Genomic DNA, 27,160 nt, shown 5'->3' on the forward strand with positions numbered 1-27,160 from the left:
TTTAATTTCTAAAAGAATTTTTTAAATATATCTCTGTATCTATAAACACGTTGAAAGATGAAATGAAATGAATATAAATTGTCAGTTAACTCTGATAAACTTGATGTCGAAGAGATCAAGTTTATCAGAGTTAACTGACTATTTATATTCATTTCATTTCATCTTTGTTGTTATGAACGTATTTCTGAAATGTACTGCAAATATTTATCTTGTAATAAAACAATATACGTTCATTATAAGTGATAACGTTTTATGCTAGCTCATAAAATTGATACTAGGTAGGAAAATGTCATTTATAGTGTTTTTATATTCTTCTATAAGTCATTAATTAACGCAAAAACACACTTATTTATTAATGTTTTTAGTTTATTATTTCAGTAACATAAAAATTGCATTATATCTCGAGGCTATTTGAAGATTATAAACAACAATATCTCTCGAGAATAAGTATATTATTTTATAAACTTCTATATATCTTCAAATTAATAATAATAAATATTATAAAATATTTTTAAGATTTTATTTGATAACCTTGTTATAACACATTTGAAAGTTAAAGGAAAATCTGTTATTTTTTCTAATCTGTTAATTTTCACAGAGATAATTGTAACAAATTTTTAATAGTAACTGTAAATTTAACATAAAGTCAATGATAAATTATTATTCGTTAATTAAATAATTAGTAAAAATTCAATAAATATTTGGAATATTAAAGTATTCAAGTTTTTATTGATGTTTTTCTGTACTAACAATTGTTTCTGAATTATATTTAATCTATCATACTTAGAGTTAATAACGCAGTTAGTTATTCCAATTATTTATAAAAATGTCTTTTGTTTGAATTACAATAAAAATTATTTTTATTGTAGAAATAATGAATTATATTTTTCTATCAAATTCTCACTTTGTTCCACTATAAATAAATTATCGCAAAATATTCAATAAAATCTCTAATTAATAACTACAAGCTTTAATAAGAATAAAGTTATTTGTAAATCTTTTGGGAAAGTTGTTAAAGGATATTATGAAAATGTCAGTTGAAAAATATTCACTTTTTCCTTAGGCGACAGTACAAACAATGAAGTTAATATGTTTAAATAAATTTAAAAACATGCAGTAAAAATTCTTTAATGCTCTTTATAAATAAGAGATTTTATTTAATTAAGTGAAAATAATATATTTACTTCTTTCTTAAAACTTCATAAAATGGGAAGACAAATTAAATTAATATTCTGAACACAAGAATGAATCTGATATAGGCTCCATTAGATAAACTTAAATTATCTTTACATAAATTAATTGTATAACATCTTTTAATTAGAAGATCATAGATTAGTGAACAGATTAATGAATATATCATATTGAAATTGTGAACCCGTACTAATAATAATGTCTTTCTTTCTTAATATTCAATTTAGATATCTTAAAATAGAATTACTTCAAAAGTGTTAACACTTCAAGGAAGATCGAAAATTTTTTATATTGTTGCATTCAAATAGTTTTTTACGAAATTAAGCGATTTTAAATTTAATAATACGGATGATGATAATAATAATAATAATTACTTTTTGACATTTATATTTCTTTAATCAATTAAGTTTAAAATTAAATATTTTTAAGGAACTTCATCTAGATAGACTCGGTATAATTTACTTATTCAAAAAAATAACAGGTCCAGAAAAGAAATTTTCTTAATTTAAAGCTAATATAGAGTCGGTTCTAATAACGGCCACTTATCAACAATGATCATATGTAAACACTTGCAATTTTTCAGGAAATTTTTCAACAAAAATTCATATAAAATCAGCTGCAAACAACGGCTATTTTTATGTTCCTGTCAGTACCCATTGTTTTTCAGATTGATTGTACTATAAATTTTATGAAATAAATATGCATAAAAAATTTTATTTATGTTTTAAATAATAAAAATTTTAATTTCATAAACACATTTTATCTTTTCGTTACTTTTAAATACAAGTTTTAATTTTCTAGCGTACAAAAATACTTTATAATCTGGAATCATTCAATTTAAATGCTTCATTAAATAATTATTTAGCAAGAAAAAAAATCTACTTATATTAATCATTTAAATTTAACATTTTATAATAAAATGTGAACTAACAACTGACGTCGAATGATTTACAATATTAATATTTTTGTTTGAAATAATAATATATTATTTTATTTTGTCATATTGACACGGAACAACGATAACAGTTCATACAAAACACTTAAATGTATACTAAGTCCTTGTGAAGAAATTAAACAACTCTATTTATTATTGTTATCAAATTATTCTAATCTAAATGAAATAAAGCGATATACAGAATAACCAGAAGTTCAAAATCTTGGAGCACAAAAAGCAGTTCTTGGCTCAAACAATTCCAAAATTGAATACGCTCGTGTTTTCATAGATTTTGTGTTCTTTGTTCTTTGGCTTAGAGCCACGACAACTGTAGTCGTTTTTAATATATATATATATATAAGCCTGCAATGAATAATTTTATACGTATGTATTATCCTATCATATTTTGATATAATTTGAAAAATATCTAATTCTTTAAATTATTTGATGCCATTTCTCAACACACGTTACATGAGAACGCAAATTTTTATTGTAATTTCTGTATTATTTTATTAAATTTTATTGATTTTTGTACTGCGTTAATCCAATACTTATATTATCCTTTAAGATAGAAAACTAAAATACAGTAGAGCATCGATTATCCGACTCAATTGAGGACTGGAGTTGGTCGGATAACTGAAAAAACGGATAACTGAAAAGTATGAAAAATACTGTAAGGTATGGAATCGCCAAGACGCGCGATTCCCACCTGTTTGTTATAACGAACTTTCATAACGGAAAAGTCGTTAGGATCGGCCGGTAGAAACGACCGTTAGGAACTTCCGTGGGAAGAACCGTTAAGTTTCAAATCGTCGACCATCGGACGATTGGCCGGCGGGAAGTGACCGTTGGCGGCCGTTGCGGGAACATTCAAATTTGATTGGAGCAGGGTTCGAACGCCGTCGACTATTTAAGCTCGGATCGAGCTCGTATCGGAGTTCGGATCGGCTGGCATCGTATCGGAGGTGATCGGATCGGATCGGATCAAGGGAGATCGTCGTTATCGAGGTGCTAACTAACTCTCTCGTTGGAAGTTACGTGTTTGTGTATGAACTTGTTCCTGACTCGGAGGTTTTGTTAATTACAAGTCTGTTTGTTCGTAAGGAGTTCTTTCGACGAATTTGTACGGGAATAGTCGGTTGTTGTTCAGACTAGTGTTGGTGCCTAATTAATTGTAACTCTAATTTGGATTATTTTGTACATTTACTGTAAATATAAAATTTGTGTTTTTCGTCAAACCGACTGAGTGGTTATTTTGAACATATACTAATACATTATTAGTATAGTATATTAGTATATCCCATGTAATTAGTATATCGCTATTAACCTACTTCGCGTTGAATTTTTGTCGATGTTAAGCCTAACAATTTTTTTCTTTTTAAATAATAATCATCGTTAAATTATTTCTTTATTTTGCACAAAATAAATTCAAAAATAAAGACAAAGTAGAAAATTAAACCTCGTTTAAAAACTGGCTTACCCTTTCATGGCGAGCCATGTTGCCAGCTAAAACACGCAAAAGTTTAACAAAAATCATATTAAAGTAGCCAAGACATAGCCAAATATTGTAGCGCCATATCACTAGCGGACAATTGAATTTGCCGACTAGAACGCGGTCGGTTAACCGATGTGACGGTTGATTGGAAATCGGATAATCGATGGTCTATTGTATCTATATATATAATCGAGACGAGTTGATAATAAAGATAATAATAATCAGCGCAGAGCCCAAACGGTTAGGAGTTGAAAGTTGAAATTTGGTACACGGTTAGGATACGTCACGAGACACACTAAGAAGGGATTTTTTGACATTCCACCCCACGGGGGAGAGGGACGGGATTAAGTCTTAACATTTCCATTGTTGGATGTGTAAAGTAACAATGTAAGTGTTAAGAGAAAGCGACGTGCAAGACGCAGATGCAGTTTTTTTTTTTTTTGTTTTTGCGGGTAATCGAACATATTTTTAGACCTATCTAAAAATTCTGTAATTAGTCTGGAAACAGGGAGGACCCAATTCTTGGATTCTGTGAAAACGGGTAAGGTTGACTATAACGTAATAATCTTAATATTCGCTAAAACGGTTAGGAGTTAAAAGTTAAAATTTGGTACACAGTTTGGTACTTAAATCTGGTACCCTAAGTGTTAAGTAACAATGGAGAACGAGAGAAAGCGACGTGCAAGATTTACGGGCGCTTGAAAAAAAAAGAAAAATAGTAATATGTTGGAACATATTCGATTTTCAAATTTAAACAGATTACTTCGGTTTTTCTCGACCTTTCTTCTTTAGAAGATTCGATGAAAATCGAAGGATATAATCAGAACACGTCGTGAAAATCGAACAATATTAGAACATTCGATTTTCAAATTCGACCTTTCTTTAGAAATACTTAGTTCGTTGATGAAATTACTCTTTCTTTTGTGACTATAACGTAATAATCTTAATCTTCGCTATCGTTACTTTTGCCCGAGCAACGCCGGGCCTACCTGCTAGAATATTCTGTCTTAGAATATTCTTAAAGTTTTCACAAGACTATCACAAGGTCTGCTGCTCATTCAAATAAATAAATAAATAAATAAAAATAGTAAAAAATTTGATTTCTTATGAAAATTTCCCTGTTTTTATTCATGTATAAATAGATATCGATAGATTACTAATCATAATGTAACGAATTCAGTTATATTAAATAAATTTAATATTAGTTTTTATTTTATTTTCAAAACATGAAAAATCACATATTTACATAAATAATATGTTATTGAGAAGACAAAAATTTCAATAGAAAATATATTTCTTGTAAACAGTTTTGTTTTGTTTTTTTATTTTTGTAGTTTTAGAACTTGAAATTGAATCGATACATTCAAAACGTTAATTTTCTAAAAACCAATTTCAATTGTTTTTCTGTATTTTCTCACCATTATTTTTGTGATGTTATTTCGCTTTTTCCCCTGTTTTGATAGAATTTATAAAGAGAAAAAAATGTAATAGAAATAGCTTTACAAAAATATTGTTTTGCAAATACATAATCTCTACTTGTGATGACAAACGTCCCCAAAATACATTGCATAAATTAGATTCTATTTGTAATTACTAAATATTTAATTAAAAATGTCAGAAATAATTATTCAATTATTATCGAGAAATTCATTATGTATTCACTTCAAAAACAATTTTGTGAAAACTAATCAAGTAATTTCTCAATGATAATAATTGGTAAAAATTTTTAATACACTAGATTTAATTACAAATAACTGAAAATAAACAATATAAAGATTAAAATAAAGCAAAAATCATCTTTTAATGTTTGAGATTCATTAAGGAGACAGACAGGATGAACATTTGTAACAGAGACAATTCCTTTTATTCTAAAAACTAAAACAATATTAACATAGGATGCGTATCCAACAGATGGGTACCACATATGAGAGTGTGACGCAAAACTGCAGGTGTGAGACAGAAGAGACAAGGGGATTTCTATGTCCAAGGGAAGTCTCCCTGCCGGACCAAATTGATTCTCATTTGCAAGTACTAACAATTTAAACATAATAAATATCAAATATAAAACAGTTTAACATCTGTCTTCATTTTAGTCTCTTTCCGTTTTTTGGGGTACTAATAAAACCTTTTAAATCACACCTGTCGTGAGTTCAGCCGAGACCACAATAGGGATGGCCGAATAGTAAGGGACGGAGCTCTACGTATTCTCATAATTAACATTTAAAAGCGTGAATTTATAATAAAAATTTCTACATATAAATCTAAAATAAGAAATATAAACCTTGTTTTTCAAATATAAAAATCATTGGAACAGATCGCCCATGCACCACTCATAAGTTTGTTCAACTGGATTCGATCCCGGTTCCTCAGAATGAATGGTTAACACCTTCGCCTCGGATATCTGACATTCGATAATTTAATGTCGAGTTTAAAATAACATTTTTTAACAAACGTCTCTTTTTTCCTGAAAAAATTCTCACATTATAAAACTGAAACTGACAACAAAAATCTTTTAGCAGAAATGAAATTTACGCTTCAACTATTGTCATATAATCGAAATAGTTTCTTCTTGTACTGCAATTGACAAAATCATAGATATTTGGAGGTTCAACTTTTCTAAAAAGAAAAAATAATGTTTTCGAGTATCAAATTCAGAATTTTTCAAAAACTATTGTTCACAAATACAAAACTTTTATCTATGATATAAGTATTTTGAAGTTCTGTGCTGATAGTAATCATCATCAATTGACATCAATTTTAACAATGGATAACAATACTATGTTGAATATACATTATCAAAAGTCTATATTCAGATTGATGAAGAGAGATTTATGTAATAACTGATTTTATAACTATACAAGACGTCCAAACAGACAAAACATCATTTATATCTTAAACTGAGCGAATAAAAATGATCAATTATAAATTGAATATTTAATAATCATATCTACTCTAATTGCTATTAATTACAAACGATTCAAGTAAATATTTTCACAGAATAGTTAAAAATTAATATTAATTATGCAAATCTTAAAATCTAATAGAATAATATTTAATTCAGAAGTATGAATTAAATCATTGAAGTTTATAAATAATTTTTAGTATAAACATTTTAATTAACATTGTTCTTCTGTTAACACATCCCACTCTCACATTGTTGAAAGTGCGAACTTTGAACTTCAGAATTTCTAATTATGATTCTAATGATAATACAGTACATAGGTTAATGGTTTAGTCTGACCTGACAATATTTCGAAAGAGTTCTTAATTAATAAAATTCAATAGAATCGAAGAAAACTTTTATAAATTGTAAACATGACGCATTTTGCATTTAGAAAGTACTTAATAATTTCTTTTAATTAAGAAGTACTTCGTTCAAATAATTATAATTGAACAACATTTCATCAGAATAGTAAATCTTTAGCATTTAAAAATGAAAACACATACGTATACACACTGTTTGTTAAAAAACAAAAATTCACTGTATAAAAAAATTTCATTAAATAAGGAAAGAAATTCTTTATGTAAAAATCATGAATACTTTTAAACTTAATAATGCGTTACATATATATAGCCTTATTTATTTATTACGCTCGATATTTAATTTAATATATTTGTATTCGGTGTGGTTGGTATGGTCAACGAAATACTCAAGTATTAATTTATACTTTCTAGTATTAAAAAAATTTTTCAAAATCATTAATCTTTCCAGATTTCAAAAATATTAAAGTTTCAAATATTCTAGATTTGTTTCTCTATAAATTAAAATAGTCTATTAACAACTTGTTAACAAAAAAATAAAATAAAATTCAAGATAAATTAAAAATTGAACGAGTAAATTGAGAAACGTACTTGATAATAATTTGAAAAGTTTTTTTATGAAGTTATTATTTCTGTTCGTTTTTTCCCTTTAAAATCCTTTTTATATAATGAAATTAAAAAAAAACTAGAAATTTTATATTTTTTAACAACTTTTTAATAAGTCGTTACAGAAATTAAAAATTGCAAAATTTTTAAAATCAACGATTTAAATATTGAACGTAACATTATTTTAAACTACGTAGCAACATTTAATATTTAAATATAAATGTTTAAAGTTTCAAGATTTATTTTCTTTAGAATTTATATTTAAAATATAGTAGATTTATATATAAAGTTTTGAGGTTACACGTTCTTATAATCCTCTTTAAATTACTCGAGTATTTTAAATTTTTAAATTAAATCCTTTTATAATTTAAATCTTAATTACAAAAGTTTAAAATTTTAATATATACACATACACATTATTATTTTATTACATGTTACTACTCTTAACAACAACGAATTCTTCTTAGAATTGTACAAGATACTTCTGTAAACGATTAAAATGCAGTAATTGTTCAATACAATATTGAATTTTTAAGATTTTTGTGCCAAACTAACAGCGTATAAAATCATTAAAATAATAATAATTTTTGCAGTCATATTCATTATCTCGCAGTTGTTAATTTACATAAAATTTAGATTATATATGAATTAATTATTTTTAAATTTTTTTAACTAACTAATAAAATATTAAAAAATTTAAGTTATTACATTATAATGAAAAAAAACATTTGTTTTAAAAACTATTTTCCTCGAGCACTTTTACTACTTTAATTTAAAATAGATTTATTTAGGATGGCAATTAAAAATGCTTCCAGCTAAAATAAAGTTTTTAAAACAAAGTTTCGATCGTATTCCGAAGATTTTTTAATAAAATATCATTATAAACAGCTTATAAAATTTTCAAAACAGCTTTCAGTTGAAATGGTGAAATATATTGATGAAGGAATTTTGTACTAACTATTTTCATTTACTAAAAAAGGTTTTGATTTTTATAACTATTTTTTCAGATTAATTTGAGTTCGCAGTATACAGAAAATCTTTAATTTAGGACTTTTCTAAACAGTACAACTCTCGTAAAGTGACATGTATCGCTTTACGAGGTTGGTGCTTTTCAATAAATCAATGAATACTTGTTCACGAATCTCCCTACGTGGCTGAGTGGATAAAATCATTGAACATTAGTAATTACTCGCGGTTTTTCGCCTGACTAACGGGTTACTACGTGAAGTTTTTCAGATTTTGTTAGTGTATCTAATACCTAGAAAATCCTCCTGAAGGTATCTCTCCTTGCACATCGCTCCATGTGTTGCATTGCCCTACTCCATTATCCAACGTCTCCCCTATATATGTTGAATAGCGAATTCCTAGAACGATGAAATGTTCTTAAAAGTGTATAAGATACTTCTTTAAGTGATTAGAATATTATAATTATTGAATACAAAATTTACTTTAAAATTTTTTCGGGTAAACCAACAGAGCAAGAAATCATTAAAAAATAAATGATGAACACGACTGCAAAAATTATCACCAAATTGGCACTAAATTCAGTATAACTTTTTGAATTCAAACAGTTATACTCAATTTAGTGCCAATTTAAGATGCGATTCTTGGCTGAAAATTGAATAACAATAAAAAAAAATCAACAAATTTTAGTGTAATTCCATTGGCGATAATATTGAATTGTGTTAAAATAACGTAAATCAGAATAATTTATTTCAAAATAAAAAGATATTCTTAATATTTCAAATCAAATAAACTCGTTTCTTCATCGTAATAGAGAATTTATCAATACTTCCGTTACAGGATAAATGCATTATTCTGTAAATTTCAGGATAATATAAATTTTAAAAAATATTATATAATTTTACAGATATATTTATTTAGATTAAAGGTGAAATATAACAAACGATAGCATTTTAACAAGGATCTCATTATTTATTTTAAATTAACATACCCAGAAAAGAATTTATATAATCTCAGAATCAGCGTTGGACTTCCTTGAAGAAACTTAGAATATAAATCATCCATCGAGTTTCAATCTCTCAAAAATGTAATGTCACATTTCTTCTATCGCTTTACATTCACAAGGTAAATGGAAAATGGAAACTTTATCTTGATATATTTTACATGTACTGTACAATCTTTTATCTTCAAAAAATTCAGTCAATCATGACATTGAAATTTTCTAAGCAGTTAAGATTGCTCAATCTTTTTATTTTAAATGGGACTTAGTAAAAGATAACTATTCGAAGGCAGAAAACTCTGGTTATTTATATACCAACTATAAAATTTGGAATTTTGTTGACATTTCATTTCCTTATTAACTGATATATTCAGCACATTGTCCTGTAAATTTGCATAAACAAATTTCGAGCCCTTTTCATCCAAGTTAAATAAAATGTAAGACTTACCATAGCCAGACAAAGTTGAACTGAATTTGTCGAACCAATTGTTATTATAATCATTTTCTTGCTTAGTCAGAAATATTTTGGATGAACTTAAAATTATAGCTATTATATTGCCACTATTATTAATTCTTTTGTAAAATTTCATAATCCTAATTACCAAAACAAGGTCTATGCTTAATCTATTCACATTATGTCGCATGGCATAATCAAACAGAACCTTATTCAAACGAAACAATTTCCTTATACACGTATATTTTATGTACCATATATATTTTAAAATGAGTTAGCCAATCCAAACCGTGTACTCGAAATGCAATACAAATAGAATTTATAACTAACTATTTTTCGAATACTCTCTTCGTGACTACACGGCAAGGAACAAATCATTTCGAGTTTTAAAACTAGCGTCTAGTTCTGCTATCGGAAATTCTAACCAGATTACAATAATAGATATTAACGAAGGGTGGTCATCACAGTTTTCAATGATATTTGTTTGGATAAGCCTTGATATGAACTTTTATCGAGCAAGGGAAGAATGCGCGCTTCTTAAACGTATTCAAGGAAATCGAATTTACGAAATTCTATAAATCGATTTATAAATATACTGTACTTCACAAAATCTTTCAGTGAAGACTCGGTGACTCTGCAGCACCGTACCTGGCTTAATTCACAGATGCAACTGGGCAGGAAAACTGGAGCTCTTGCCCAGGGCTCCACGCCTGAAGGGGCTTCTCCCTTATAAGGTTTAGTTTTTGACTTTTTACGCCATCTTTCCTTTTCATGGTAATTAGGTTTATTCGAAATAAATTGAAACACACCAATTCTCTTTACTATATTTTAAAAAATTTATAGCATAGTTCTTTTAAATTATTACATTTTTCTAAACATCAAAGTATTTAATAATAACTATTTGTTGCGATAAAATTCCGTAGAAAAATTGAAAAACTTGAATTATTCGAAATTTTTATAACTTTGAATTTGTGATAAAAGATTATACCAAATAACCCCTCCTATCAGCAGCAAAGTGTAAAAAAAAAAAAAAAAATTAACATCGATTTAAGTTTTGTAATTTCACTATTGACGGGATTGATAGATTATTTAAAAGATTTTGGAAAAAGTAGTTTCTTACAATCAAAATTACTAGCAAATGAAATTAGTTCAAAATGAGACAATTCTTTTGTATTGAAAGAAATCATATCAAATAAATATTTTCGTTTTTTGAAGAATGTGAAGATACGAAGAAATGGAGAAACGGATACATATAGAAATTTGTTTCATGAGTATTTCTACAAGAACTATTTTTTAGTAATAGTACATTAAGGAATAATCTGTACAGATTACAGAGTATTTTTGGTTTTCTTTACAATATTTCTATATTAAAGATCATGAACTAGGAAAGCCTTATGAATCATTGTATGGATTTGGATTTAGCACTGAAGGATGGTGATAATCGGGATATATACGACGAAATTAAAATATTTTGTGCAGTGATTCAACTAATGCAACTCCGTTACTATGTTTTAAATATGCTGAATGAACTGCAGATTCTTGTCTTTTCCGAATCTGTCAATAGAAATCAAAATATGAGAAACGTTAGATTTTGACGATATATTTATGGATTTCGCTGAAATCAGAGCACGGAGGATAAATACATTTTATATCTTTTTAATAAATACTTTACTTAATTTTTATCTCCGAATTTTATAAAACTTTGTAATATTGTAAATTTCATAATCTATGTAGTTTTACTATTGTTTTTATACGCATATGAAAGAAATGTCTTTATTTAAAATTTATTTTTTGAATAAACGTGTGATAAAAATTATATAATGTATATTTTAAAGAGTCCCCGCATTTTATGATTAACCCGCGGTTGCTATTTATTTATGACCCTATGTATGAGTAAACTTTTTCTCCTCAATTAATGCATTTTTCACATTAAATACTTTTAGATTACGCTGATTTATTTATTTTGTCTATTTATTTTCTATTAAAATGTGTATTTTTCTCTTTGACAATTCGTTTTCTGAATTTCCGTCCATTAAAAATAAATGAAAATTATTTATAATATTAAATAAAAATACGGTTAATGTTACCCTTGGTGGCAAGATGGCGACCAGAGGGATTTTTCCCTACATTCAAGACGGCGACGGGGATAATTTTTTCTCCTGCGTTCGACGTGGCTTACGCGTTTCCGGTTGCCATCTTCGTCTTCTATGGAGATCTGCGCGTTGCGCACTGTTTCGTAATAACGCGACCTAGACTTGCTAGTACTATAATAAGATACTGTAAACCCTATTTTAATAGAAAAAAACATTTTTTTACTCACGTTGATTGTCTGTCATTTCTTTTTTTTTACTTTTCCTCCCGACGTTCGAACTTTGATCTTCGTTTATAATAGATCCTTTTTCCCCCTATTGTTTTGCGTCGGCTGCAACTTTCGATGACTTCTTATTTCTTCTTTTTTTACTCACAGTGGTTGACGTTTCCTTATCCCGACCATTCTTTGATTTCTTTGAATTCTTATTATTATTATCGACGTTTTGAACGGGTGCAGACGGAACTGTCTCGGGTTCTACACTAGCTTTTCGAGATATTTTGGATGCTAAAGCCGAAATCGTCGCACCACATTCTAGACATAGGTAGTGCCATATGAATGACAAGATACATCCCCAGGACAGACGTCCACATTTGCTTTTAAAAGTTCCTTCGTACACTGAATATTTAACTGTACACGAACTGCATCTAAGAAGACATTCATTTCTTTCGCTTCTGTAATATAATTTGCATGTCTTAGTCACCGTGTTTTACGTGCGATATCTGCTGTATACCTAATTTGACCGCAAATTTGAATGCAATATCAATTGCCGGGTTCAATCCCAATTCCGAATAATCTGTTTCCATAATTTTTTAAAACTTCCTGGTAGTACATTTGGCCCATGATTCCTTCGAACTCAAATAAACGTCGCCCATGACGGGCACGAAATTTAAACAAAAAGAACGCATTTTCTTTTTGTTTTTACTCGTAAAAAATATAAATTACCTTTTTAGCAATTCGGAAAGAACAGATATTGTAAAAAAAATTTCGATGCCAACACTGAACATGCAACACACCACTGTCTTCTAAACTCCCTGCAAACGAAATTTGCATAATTCGACGATTTCGGCACCAACACATTTCGTCACATTTCCAAAGAGCTCCCTCTCACGTCACAAACGCGAAATCGCGCGTCTTTGTTTCGAGGTTATAGAAAACGCGGCCGCTATGTCGAACGCAGGAAAAAAAAATTTTTCCGTCGCCGTCTTGAAATGTAGGGAAAAATCCCTGTGGTCGCCATCTTGCCACCAAGGGTAACATTAAAGTAACCAAAAATACTTTAAAGTTTATATAATTACTGAAAACGTCAAACATTACTAGTCATAACTAATACTCAATATCAAATTGAATTGTTACGTGTGACAGTAAACACTCATCTTTCAAAGCCACTTCTTTGCTTTTTTATTATTTACATTACAAGTATTTTCTGTTTTCATAGCTAATAAATCAAGCAGACTTACTTTATAAAAATAAACTAAAGCTATAAACTAACAAAATCGTAAACTATAAAATAATTAATTATTGCAATTTTAAAAACAAACTTTAAATTTAATTTTAAACAATTTTGAAAACGAATTGGCAGCGCTGTTACTCAATTCTCATTGGTTCTAACAAGCTTCGAACTCTCTCTCTTTAAACAGTTTGTCATGCCCCGTGATGATCGTTACATCTGAAGGCGATTATACTTATTTGTTCACAAGTGGAATGTTAATTTCCGCTTTTAAATTACATTCTTCATACCCAAAATACTCTCCCATTTCTGCGTTAGACAGGTTTCCGGCTTATAGGAATATAAAACTTAACATAAAAAATCGTTACATTCAAAAGCTTTTTTTCCGTTTAAGCAAGTTTCCGTTTAATTCAAGTTCCAATTTTTGCGATGTAACAATAGTTTTGATAAAATGAATTGTAAAAGAAATTTGCATTAAAACTAAATATATAGAAAAAATAAATATTATAAAAAATAAAAAACTCTTTGCATAAATATTCACGAGATAAAAATATATTTAATATTAAAAAAAGAAAAAAAAATTATACAAATAAATTAAATATTGCAGTAAAAATTTACAAAAAAATTTTTATATAAACGTATTCACAATATAAAAACAATACAGAAATAAAAACAATGTTCTAAACCAAATATTTTCAAATTCTGTTCGATAAAATTTGCAATTTTTATCTGTTTATTTTATGTAATATGAGTAAAAAATTACAGAATTTGAATGTAAAAATTAATTTTTTCGTTTCTTTAATTTAAAGATTTGAAATTTTTTAAACAATAATTTGATTGTAAATACTTGTTAATTTAACAGTTACAAAGAAACAACAACTATTTTTTCATTGTAATTTTAATTTTTCCAAAAATCAATAATTGATATTAATAATAATAGAATAATACTTTTGCTGAAAATAACAATAGAGAAAATAAATTATACGTTATTTATTTTTTATTAAGTTATTATTTCTTTGAATATTTTGATTTTTTATAAAATCAACGACATTAAAATATTTGATATAATAAAAACGTTTATATAAGAAACAATCATTAAATATTGTAATTTAAGTTTCAAATATTAATATATTATAAAAAATTTAAAAATATTACGGATATTAAATCAATGCAAACTAAATTTTAATTTATTTAAATTACAATATGCTTTCAGAAAATTATAGGTTAACTTAAATTAATTACTTCAAAATGAAAAAAATATTTTTATTTTAAAAAAGAAATAGTTTTCTAACAATACTTTTTTCTATTCTCATAAAAAAAATTTTAAAAATTACACGTTAAATATTATTTTGTAATTTTTGAAACTAAAATTATTAGTGTTTCTCCATACTAATTAATTGTTCTCCTCCTGTCAATTAAAAAAATACACGTTGTTTTCATTTATCTTTTGCACATATTCTTTAAAATCTTAAAAGTTACATCTTTTTCATCAGATTTTGATATCCCTGTTCTAAAGTACTAAATAGAATATAAAAGCAGTTTTTTCAGATTACTCTCATTTCCAAGAATGTTATTCTCAGATCCGATCCAAGAATTAAATCTGACATTTGCTGACATGACGGCACATAATAAACAATTCAAAATGCTAAATTTCCTCTGACATTACACTATATTTATTAACAGATTAGTTCAGAAAAATATCAGGCAGTAATTTTATGCTTCTGTTTTTTGTTACATACTTTACATTAACATAAAGGTTTATATAATTTATGAGAACATAAAAATTTTAATTAAAATATATAATTTGAAACTATTTCATGAAATATTTCGAAAACCATTAAATTTTAAGTTAAACAATGTTTGTAATTGTTTTAAAAATACATTCCAATTATTCTATAATAAAAATCCAATCTGAGAGACTATTAATTAACGATTTATAGCAGAAAATAGTAACGACAATTAATTAAAATAAGTTTTCAGCTTTTTATTGAAATATCTTTATATATAATTACCTTACAAATGTCAATTTGTAGGGGTTTTTACCTTATATATAATATAATTTGAAGTCTAATTAATAAAAGAACTTAAGAAATACCATCAAAAATAAATTAATTTTCATATAACTAGAATTTTGACCTTTATTCAAATTTTTTTTCTTCCTTTTTATATTAGTCGAATAGTTATTTATGTAATTTCTTTTTCGTTAGTTTTCTATTAGGTTGATGTTTTTATTAATATGTATAAATTAATTTCAAATGAATTTACTTAAGAGTAACACGTTTTAATTAAATTATGAAGTGCACTACTTTATACGAAATAAAATAATAATAAAATAAAGAAAAATTCATTTATAATCTATAAAAAAGAAAATTTATATCAACATACACAGTTGAAATTGTATTATTCATCAGATACGTTAATATTGTATTATATTAAGATTAAAATTTTAATATAATACTGGAAAATTCTGTGTTGCTATATTACGAGTATTCAAGTGCAGTTAATACGTATATATATATAATATGTATACATACAATGCTACAGAAGTATTGCAATAGCAGTGTAAATAAATTAAAACTTTTTTAATTTGAATCAATAAATATTTTAATACTTTTGTAATTTCTTATTTGATGAACGTTACCTTAATAAATATAAAAATAAAAGAAAAGCAACTTTTATCCACCCTAATTAATAAGTTTTTTACAAGAAACAAAATCACAATGGTCAATTATATTATTATTATTATTTTTATTTTTATTTTAAATAGTAATAAGTTACTTTATTTTACTTTTCAATTGAAATATATTAACATTGTAATAAAGTAGGTTACTTTTTAGTGCAAGTTAAACAGTGTGATGAAAACGTTTAATTATCGAAGTTGATGGTTCAAAGAGAAAAATGATGCGCTTCGAATAACGGCATAATTGCAGTAGTGAAAAAGTAATTTAAGCTTTTAAAGAGCTCCTCAAAATACTCATTTTATAATTAAAAGTGGCATTACATCTAATTTTTTCTTCGCTCTATATTTTTTAAAACTATGATCTTAAAAAAATCATTTTCTTAAAATAAACTGTATTTTATAGTTAATAACGAATTGAATATATATATATATATATATATATTCCTTTTTAAACAGTTCTTTTAAAAACTAAATCGAATACTACTTTAATGTGTAAAACGCTAAAAATAAATAATAATTATTAAATAGAATTGAACGAAATTTGAAGTAATTGAAATTTTTTTATTTTAATTTTTATGAAAATTTCCTTTTCTTTCAAATGTAAAATAAATTTTATATTCATTCAAACATAAATTTGTCGATTAATTAAAAATTTAAAAATTTTTGAATAATAAAAAATTTATATTTATTTTTATAAGTTTATAAATAATAAATGTCAAAAATTTATAAAAAATTATTTTACTAATATTTAATAGAATTATATAAAAATATAATTACTTTCTAAATCATTTTTTAAAACAAACTTTTTAATTATTAAATTTAATATATGAAATAACTATGAACTTTTTACCTAATTGAATTCGTTTACAATAATTCGTATGTAAATTTGATAATTTGACGAAAGATATAAACTTAAAATTTTTTACATTTTTTAAGGTTTTTTTTAATATATATTATTAAAGTGAAAAATATTTTTCCTTACCTTTAATGAAGTCCACAGCTTGTTCCAATCCATAAGTATCTTTATCACAGTCGTCCAGAACGTAAGCACCGAGAGTAATATTAGGTAGAAAGTCTTTCTGACTGTTAACCCAATCGATTGTATATAGCATACACTCTAAAGCTTGAATACCTCCCTGTGGCATAATAGGTCCACAAGTAAGTAAATCTTCTCTTTCGTGAACCATCATCAGTCCCCCTAATATTATATCTCCTTCAATTTCCGCTACCTTCTTCACTGGCCAAGTTATGCTAGAGTTAATCTTATTTGGAGCCCATTCTTCTGTTACACAGTTTAAAATATTATTCAATAGAATGAAATAAGTTGTTATTATGCTAATCGCGTATTGTCGACTATCCGATTTCATTTTGCTGGTGGTTAGTTTCGATCGACATTTCTATCAGCGACCAAACTTCGCTGCTTTCTGTTCTGTTTTTCACTCTTTCACCCGTTTATATCTTCTCTGGCATCCAATAACAGAGTATTACTACCACGTGATCGTTTCCTATTGGTTAAAATTGTTTTATACCTTAAACACGAATTATTATTATTTTTTTTTTTTTTATAAAATACTTATTTTAATATTCTACAAGCTAATTTTATACACGCCCAGTTATGCAAATCAATTTTATTGCTAATTATTATTATAATTTGTTATTTAAAATGGAAACTTTTTTAAAAATTATAAATAACTGCTACGATTATTAATTAAAAAAATCTAAATAATTTATAAAAATATCATTAAGAAAATAGTATTAACTTGGATTAATTATATTGTTTATTAAATTACAACTTATTATTAAATATTCTTATGTTTTGAATAATTATTAAAGATTCGAATAATTTTTTAATGTAAATTTTTATGAAAAAATAGTTAAACTAAAAATTTTTGTTCTCAAAAATAACATTTATATAGATTTTATATAATGTAATCTCGTAAATAATTTTGTAACTACATCTGTATAGCTTAACTAATTAGTTTATATAATAAAATACAGATTTACTAAATAAAGAAAAGAGAAAGAGAGAGAAAGGCATTAGTGATTGATATGTTCTTATTTTTAAAATAACTATAAATATAAGTTATGTAAACATGTCAAACATATAGGCTATATATATATATATATACATATATATATACAGTATATGAAATACAGAAATACAAATATTTTTATGTTTTTTATATAATTATATAATGGAAATATATCTATTATATACAGGCTACTTCTACCTGTACCTACATAAACATAAATTCTCACTGTCGCCTGTCTGTCTGTCTGTCATTCCTTAATCTCAAGAATATGGTTAGGTAAAACATTCGAGACTAGATATGGAAAGAAAAGAAGCAGGAGACCCAGATTAACTGCATATGGTCTAGAATGAAAGTGGCATTATTTCAATTCGAATATTTTCCCCTAATAAGGGTTAGATAGATGACCAGGACGACTCTATTGTTAAAGGAAAAGTATGATGTACAGGAGCAGGTCACTATTAATTTCAGGTAAAGAGCATATATTTTAAATTAAATAAATTAAAAATATGATTAAAAATTGCAGCCCGGTATTGTGACAATGTCACAATAAATAATTGCTCGTATAAGCCTGACTTGGTGGCGAAAAATATAAAACAATTTCAATGTCTCACGTAATAAAATTATAATAAGAAGAAAAATAACTGCTTAAATTTTAACAGATCGATTGAGATCAAAAAGTACTTCAGTACATAATATTTACATGATGTATGGAGAGACGAAATTTTTATGGCATGTTGATTGACAGCTTTGTAATAAATATTGTCTTATCTTTGTTTATAATAAATTCCTTAAAGCGTACATAGAAATATTTTTAGATAACGGTTATAAATATATGCTCAAATAAATAATTTGCTAAAATTACTATTATTTATTATAGAATATTTCAATTCACACATAATATATAAACAAACGCAATTTTAAAAAGTTTCTTATTATGTCTTTCCCTACCATTCCATTCCCGTAAACTCTTCGTAACTCAATCGCTTATGATCACCCCCAAAATAACGCACATGCTCGATCCACTCCTTTAATTGTATAAATTTAGTAATTTATGGCACAGAGTACCGAATGTTACAATAATTTGTTGATTATACGTATAAGCAGTATGCAATACTTCGGAAACAAAAGTGGATTATTTTGTCTTTGTTGGGTAACAGAATGACTCCGTTTACCATTTTGGTCCTAGTTACATAATGTTTTTGTAAACAACTGCACTTCTTTGTAAATCATCTTAACTATTACCTGCATATCTATCCATTCATATCTGCGTTACATTATTTACAGACAGTTTTTACTTCTAAACAGCGGCAAATTTTCAGAAGCTTTCTTTTAATAAAAATGCATACAAAATAATCTCTAAACGATGGCCATTTTTTATGTTTTCGTCGGTGGCCATTGTTTACAGGTTTGACTGTATCTAATTAGCAAAAGCTTTTTCCTCTTCTTATATTATTGGCATGTGTAATTTTTGCTTTATAATTCAAAAGTTTTTAATTAATGCCGTTCTAATTTTGACAATTTATAAAAAGTAATAAATAAATTAAATTAAAATGATTTAAAATTATATTATTAAACTCGTTACACAAAAAACAGAATATCTTTCATCTTTTTAAATCATTTGTGTCATTTTAGTTGATATATTGAACTGTAATTTTGTTAATTCATAACAAATTCCATTATCTCTATAACATTTTATGGAACAGAACAATAGGTTTTTCTATGTTTACAATAGGTTGTTGCTTATTCTTTTTATGTACATAGTTCTTTTCTAATTCCCAATATAAGGGAAAACATTTCATTAATATTTATCAAAAGTATAGATGCCTCACTGATGTGTACGACTTTCAATGGCGTATTTGAGTATTAAGTAAATGCCTTCAAAGACCAAATTCTTTATTTAATAATTCTTATGTTTTTATTTTTGAAAAATCTTAAGTCTTCTTCCAATGGATCTACATTATAGATCTCTTAAACGTGAAACTGGCGGATACTTATATCAATGGAAACGCCTGAATAAACATTTAAGATCAATGATATATATTCTTAGAGTGCTTAATTAAAAATATAATTGTTATGCAACTATTTTATAAATCGAATAATTAATTAATTATTTTAGGGGTTCGGTTGGATTGACGGAATAAGACAAAGCGGCTTTTGGGCGGTCTCTCAAAGAGGGCGCTTCTTGGCAAGACTTTTGTGGTAGATTGCCCCTGTTTTAGTGTTAATTAGCAACTAATAACGAAATAATAAATCTATAAGTTGTATATTGGTGTCCTAATTTAAGTTTTTAATCAGAATGTATAAATTTTTTAGATTTAATTATTAAGGTGATAATATTGACTTTTTGAAATATAAAAAAGAATGCGATGTATGGAAAGTAATTAATTAGCATTGATGTGTACCAAATGATGTAATAAAAAATGTTTAATAAGGAATATAAATAGATATGCAGTAGAACAACAGAAAAAAAGAAAATTAAAAAAAATTGTCTTTAATAAATTTATTCAATAATTTAAGTCTGTTTACTTTTTAAGATAGTTTGAAATAGAGAGTAAACACAGAAAAACTTTGATGTAAGTAAATTGGAAAGAGTAGGTGTTGTATATATAATCTCGTATACTTGTGAATATAAAAAGTATACATTGCTGAAAGAGATAGAAAATTAAAACATACAGTTAAGGAACATAAGGCAGAATTGATGGTATATTACATTGTGAACATAACATTTACAAGAGAAAATTTAAGGAACATGTCTACATATCTCGGATTGAATTGAATAAAGTAGCGCAAAAGAAGAGAGATCTGCCAAGGAGGTGCTGTCAGTAGGATACTACGTGAAAAATAGGTCCCCAAACCAATTGTTAGACACAAGAAGAAAACGCGGCAACTTCAAATGGTCAGGCGCGAAATTAAGTATTTTTATCACTTGGCCATTAGTAGGCACGCTGAACAGGATCTTATGTATTTGTATATAATGTGATATACCTGAAAATAAAAATTCTGGCAAGCGTATCTAATGGAATATATGGACTATGTCTATAAGATTGCTGTTTATAATAAAAAATAAAGCTGTGTTTTATGATTACAGTAAATAGAAAGTTCAAATACTTTTATACAAGTGTTTGAAAATTTACAGTAACTTACAGATTTCTAGTTATGATAGGAATTATGAAATTCTATAATTGTTTGTTAATAATAACTATAAAAGTAAATTTTATACCAATTGTTATAAAACCAGATTAATTTAATTTTTAATCGATTTATTTGTTAACATTTTTATATATCTCATTGGTTTATTTTTTCAAAGAATTTTAAAAAATTCGTCGTTTACTATTCAAAATACTTTATAACAAAAATTTGAAAAATGACCTTAGAGGTTATTCTACATGTAAACTTTAAGAATTTAAATAGAATTAGCTCATAATTTTCATAACAAAACATACCACTACATTGTAATGAATATTTACGAATAATTTGTACAGAATTATTTTTGAATATTTATGAGATTGGAATAAATTTACCACATTTTTATGATTTGTTGTGTCGTAATTCACTTTCTATCACATATTAAATGGTATGAAATTCTCAACATGATGTAGCAAATTACGTTAAGTTAGACAATACAAAATGCATATAGATATTTTGTCCATTTGGCCACTTATCGCGGGTTTGCGCCTCACCTGCTGTCCACGTGGAACTCTCCGGGTTCTTACGTATCTAATTATCGAAACCTTTAATATACTACGCAGTTTTATGATGTATAATCGTACTCTTACTAATCCTATTCTTTTGAGATTGGAATAGATTGATAAGGTTAAGGAAACGCAACAAGTGCATTGCCTCCCAGGAGGATATTTTGTGAGGAGCTGGTCCCTATTTAAGTGTCGTAAAGAAAATCTGGAAGGCTCCATGTACCAGCCTATTGATGGGCGCGGGGGCCCGCGACCGGTTCAAGTATTCGGTGGTTTTATCCATTCGGCCAGTGGGTTCATCCTTTTGGAATAAAACTGTTCTTGTAGTCTAAAATAATTACTATTATAGGCAAGTTCTATTATTTAAACTATTTCTGCATATTAGTACTTTTATACATTTCTTGAATAAAGTCCCAAGTAATAGCGTACAGTACAGTACTGTATATAATTAGACTACTACATCCAAAATGGCAGATTGATGAGGACTTTTTAGGTTTAATTGACTACGTCATAATTTTTACTGAAAAACTTAACTGATGAAATTCTTTTAGATGAGTCTTTATAGGAGTTTCGAAATTATATACAGTAACATTATGAATGTAAAATCGACAAATGACTTTATTTCTTATATGTAATTTTGGAGTTCTATCGGTATTATTTTCGTTCGTCTAAAATAAATTCCGCTATATGCCTATTTATTATTTTATTTATTTCAAATTTAGTTCTTTATAAATAATTATTCATAAAGATGCTGCTAATATTTTACATTTAGTGTCATTTTTATTCCTTTTTTTTCTAGCCAATATTCTGCCATTGTAACAACCTTCTGGACATCTTATTGAAAAATAATTAAAGTTTTAAAAATGTCTCAATTTTTACAAGTTTCAAATTAATTAATTACGTATAAGCCTTTATTTTGTCTTATATTTTGGTGTTTTTGATCGATATTGAAGTATTCTCCAAACTTATTTTTATTTCTAGTTTTAAATCATTTATTTCTTTGCTGTTTTTATGTATGTTTGAAAATCTTATCAACTGTTGCCACTATTTTTTATGTTTTACGTCCGTTTGAAGCATTAAAATCTAGACTTTTAGACAATACTCATAAATAACTCGTGAAATATATACTGTACGGTACATTTGATATATTTACAGGTGTTTTTTAACCTTTTGATTAACAGTTAGGTAATTAAATTTTTTATTTACTTTACTACACTTTTTTGATCAATAGTTTTTTATAACCATTAGTGACCGAATGGATAAAGCCATTGAAGACTAGAACTGTAGAATCTCATTTTCAAGAATCACTCAGGAGGCCGAAAATCATCCATTGTTCCAAGAATCACGAACAACGGATTTCCGGAACATCCAGGAAAATATCCGTTATTTAATCCCCTACATATAAGAAATATCTGTACTTGAAATTATTCAGTCTCTTGAGATCTCTATTACTTTACTCTATAAAATACGGATGTTACAAGATCGTATATATTGTGCCGTACTTGTTTATGACAGAGCTACGAAAACTGTATGCACAGTAAACACAAAAAGAGACAAATTACGTATGCTTATTAGCACTTCACTTGACTTCACGATTTGTTAAAAAAAAACCCGTCCATCTTGTTTTGACGCCGATTTTCTGTCTATTGAATATAACAATCGCTTGATATTAGCGATGTCGTGTACAGACTGTTCGTTTATGCTGAAACTCGTCAAGAAGGTCTTCACGACATGGAAAGACTAAATTTCGTCACTGCACTTTGAGCAGTGTCAGAACGTTCACCTTGTGGCCCCTCAATTGTATCAGCTTGCTGACTCTCTTCATACAATTCTTCAATTGTATATATTCCAGATGTGAAAAGTGCATCATGGAACTCTATAAATCCCGGAAACATTTAAATATTAACTAAATATTGAAAAACTCAAAGTTTTTAGTAGATAGAGCTAGAAAAAAATCCGTTATCCGAGAAATCCGTTGTTCTGCGATCCATTAAAACGATATTCTACTGTAGTTGTTTGCAAGTGTCCGGTTTTCTTCACGTTTCCAACATGTAAACACGGATTAATTTCCTATAGAAAGTTCTCCGTGAAGCACCCCTTCTTAGCAGATCGCCCACGTGTTGCGTTATTTTATTTCATCAATCCAATTCATCCCATGCTTTATCCATGTACTAATCTGTATTTGTTCTTTATTACAGTATTTATATTGTAACTTGACTGTTTTCTTTTATATAATAACTTGCAGGCAAGACCAGCTTTGCCCGGACAAAATATAACAACAGTAAGTTTATTAGATTATTTCGTACTTCTAATCCTCCTATTACATTATAGTGTTTGATTTTCATAATTACGAAGGATATCTTACGTAAGAGTTTATCACACCAACTGACCAATCTAACACATTTTAAAAATTCTTTATTTCTTTATTCCTTTACTGTACATAATTTAAAGAATTTGCCCGGGCAAATCTGGTCGTATCTGAAAGTTATTATATAAAAGAAAACAGGAAAGCTACAATATAAATAATAAAGAAGAAATATAGATTAATACATGGATAATACATGGGATTAATCTGCAAACCAGTCAATGTTCGCTGAAAATATTTAAAATAGGCATTCTGCAAAACTACTTAAAATATATTTTGTGCTCGCCAGTTACCTTGTATTATCTAATTTTCTATTATTATTGTAGTATTGATTAATAATAATAATGCCACCATACCGCCGGTCCGTAGGAAGAAGGAACATTCGCGGAAGGGAGTTGAAGTAATTCGACCAAAAATAGTCGTTGACCTTCTCCTGAATTGTCAACGACTACTAATTAATATCAGTCTACTATTAATATTTGGAAAGTGATAGGTTGTGATGGCCCCACAAGTGACCGAAGTTGCTAACCTTAATGTACGAAAGTGTTCATATAAAACTTGTTTAAATAAAAAAATCTTGTGAAAATGCTAGAATAATTGCTTTTATGTGATAAAATGTTTAAATGTTTGCAACAGATTTTATAAACATACTTGGTAAGTATGTTCTCGTAAATTTTGCGTTTAGAAAAATTATTGGGCTGCAGTATAAAAAAAACTGTAGACTTATAAATTTTTTCTGACTGCTTCTGTTTGTCTGTCCTTCCTTAATCTGAAGAAAGGAGTTAGATATATGAAAATTGAGACCTGGTATGGAAAGCTTCGGGCAGGAAGTCCGGATTAACTATATACTAACTTCCGGTTTGGACCGGAAGTCATGTTACTTCGATTCAAAAGTTTCCCGAATGGAGTTAGATAGCAATAGACTCGTGTCGATCATCTAACAGGAAAAGTATGATTTGCAGGGGCAAGAAACCACTAAAAGCGTTGAGAACATTGTGACAAAAAGTTGCAGACCTGTATTTTGACGATGTCACAATAATCACTCGTTAGAATCAGTTTGGTTTATTCAGTTACCGCAACGTGACACGTGGGCGATCTGCCGAGGGAAATGCATTTCGAAAAGACTTTTATGTAAAGTTGGTTCGGAAAGATATAAAGCTTTTATGTAAACCCCAATTTAGGTGTTACTAACGCAAAGAAAACCTGGAAAACTGCACGTGGCCAGCCCATTGGCCATGCCCAAACTCAGGACAAACTAACTACCGGTGTTCGGTTGTTTTATCCATTCGGATACTGGAGGGAACTTATGAAGAAAGTATCGTTCAGAAATGAAAACATCCGAGTGGGAAGTGCTATATGCTACCTGTCGCAGTAATTAAGTGAATGAAATATACATTTTTTTTAAAATTATATTTTTTTCTAAGAATTATATTTGGTTTTTGATTTTGTTAAAAAAAATTGCCAATAGATGGCGCTTCATGTAAATCAGCAAATTGAATGTAGATAGAAATTAATTGATTTACAGAAATTCAATAGATATTTTTATTATGATTATGACATTACCTAAATTAGAAGCATGTAAATGTAACTGCCGAGTTTCGTAGCAATTTGTTGAACGGCCTAACAGTGTATAGCGAACAAACAAACAAACAAATTTATTCCTTTATCTATTAGATAAACAAACAAACATTTTTATTCATATATTAGAAGAAGATATTTAAAATATCATCGAAAATGTTTATTTACATGTATATATAAATTTGTATTTATAATTTTTAATATATTTTTGTGTATTACAAATTTATATTTGTATAAATATTCTTTTATAAATAGTTTGATTATTTAAAAAATTATTTCTAATTATTGAAATTTTATAAATCGTGAAAAGAAGGTCGATAAAGGGAAAAAGATTTAACTGAAAAATCGAATGTATTATTTAAAACTTTCCTTTATATCTTGAAGAAGTGGATTAATTAGTAACCACCTGAAATAAAGACGAACAAATTTGGATGACGTAAATGTCTGTCTATGAAGACAATCAATTGCCTATATAATCAATCTAGTTTTGGTTTGAATTCCGGAAACTGATTGAATCTTAATTATAGGACTTGATGACTGATGTGATGTCTGATCTTAATAGAAACTTTCTTATGAAACTCTTACGATTCTTGTTAAGTATATTATTTCCTGTCTTTCATACTATTCATACAATAGATACTGTACATTCGATCGTAGCATCAAGTAATCAGCTTCTTATCAAATAAGCAGAACAGATTGCTATGCTTGTTGATTCTTATCCCTCAGAAACCTTATATGCAGAATATATACAAATGACAATTTATTTCAAAATAAGTTTGCAACTTGTATTTAATAATAACACAATATTAAAGATTTAATATAAATGATGATTTTAAACATTTAATATTGTTAACATATAAGAGTTAACTTGTTGGGAAAACTTTCAATAACTAATAATGACATAAAGCTAGTAAAAAGGTATTCAATTAAGAAACTACTTCATTTCTATTGATAAAATATATTACATTATGATTAAAATTCATTTTAAAGTTTAATTAATACATAAATATAAAATGAGAAAATGAAAACTTGAGAATACTAATATATCCTCGTAATTTCAGCTTCATCAATTATATGAAATGAGAAATAAATATCATTCTTTCGGCGCTGTTCGTATATCTGTTTCCTGGATAACGAGAGTTAATAAAATAGTTTATATGACACAGGCTATAAAAGCTGATATAACACAATAAACCATCCAGGATTGTTATCTATGAAACAACGATATAAATAAGTTAGTATATTTTTTGCTTTTTATCACATATATTTTGAAACCACTTAAATTTTCTTTTATTTAAAATCAATGTTCCTTTCAAGAAGAAATATTGATATGGCAACTTGGCCTGCAATGACACACCCTAAGAAAAAT

At 27.1% G+C, this 27,160-nt stretch overlaps 1 protein-coding gene across 1 annotated transcript in view; it reads right to left on the reverse strand.

Moving 5' to 3' along the window:
• Window positions 1-17,536, reverse strand: part of LOC136976882 (metabotropic glutamate receptor-like) — a 179,509-nt gene extending 161,973 nt beyond the window's left edge. The window contains exon 1 of the mRNA XM_067272254.1: window positions 17,106-17,536. Within this exon, the coding sequence (XP_067128355.1) occupies window positions 17,106-17,490 (385 nt within the window). The 5' untranslated portion in view covers window positions 17,491-17,536. The remainder of the gene's footprint in view (window positions 1-17,105) is intronic.
• Between the last annotated feature and the right edge of the window lie 9,624 nt (window positions 17,537-27,160).

This window comes from Centruroides vittatus, unplaced genomic scaffold, assembly GCF_030686945.1.
Source record: "Centruroides vittatus isolate TY-2023 unplaced genomic scaffold, ASM3068694v2 contig_426, whole genome shotgun sequence".
Taxonomy (NCBI): Eukaryota; Metazoa; Arthropoda; class Arachnida; order Scorpiones; family Buthidae; genus Centruroides; species Centruroides vittatus.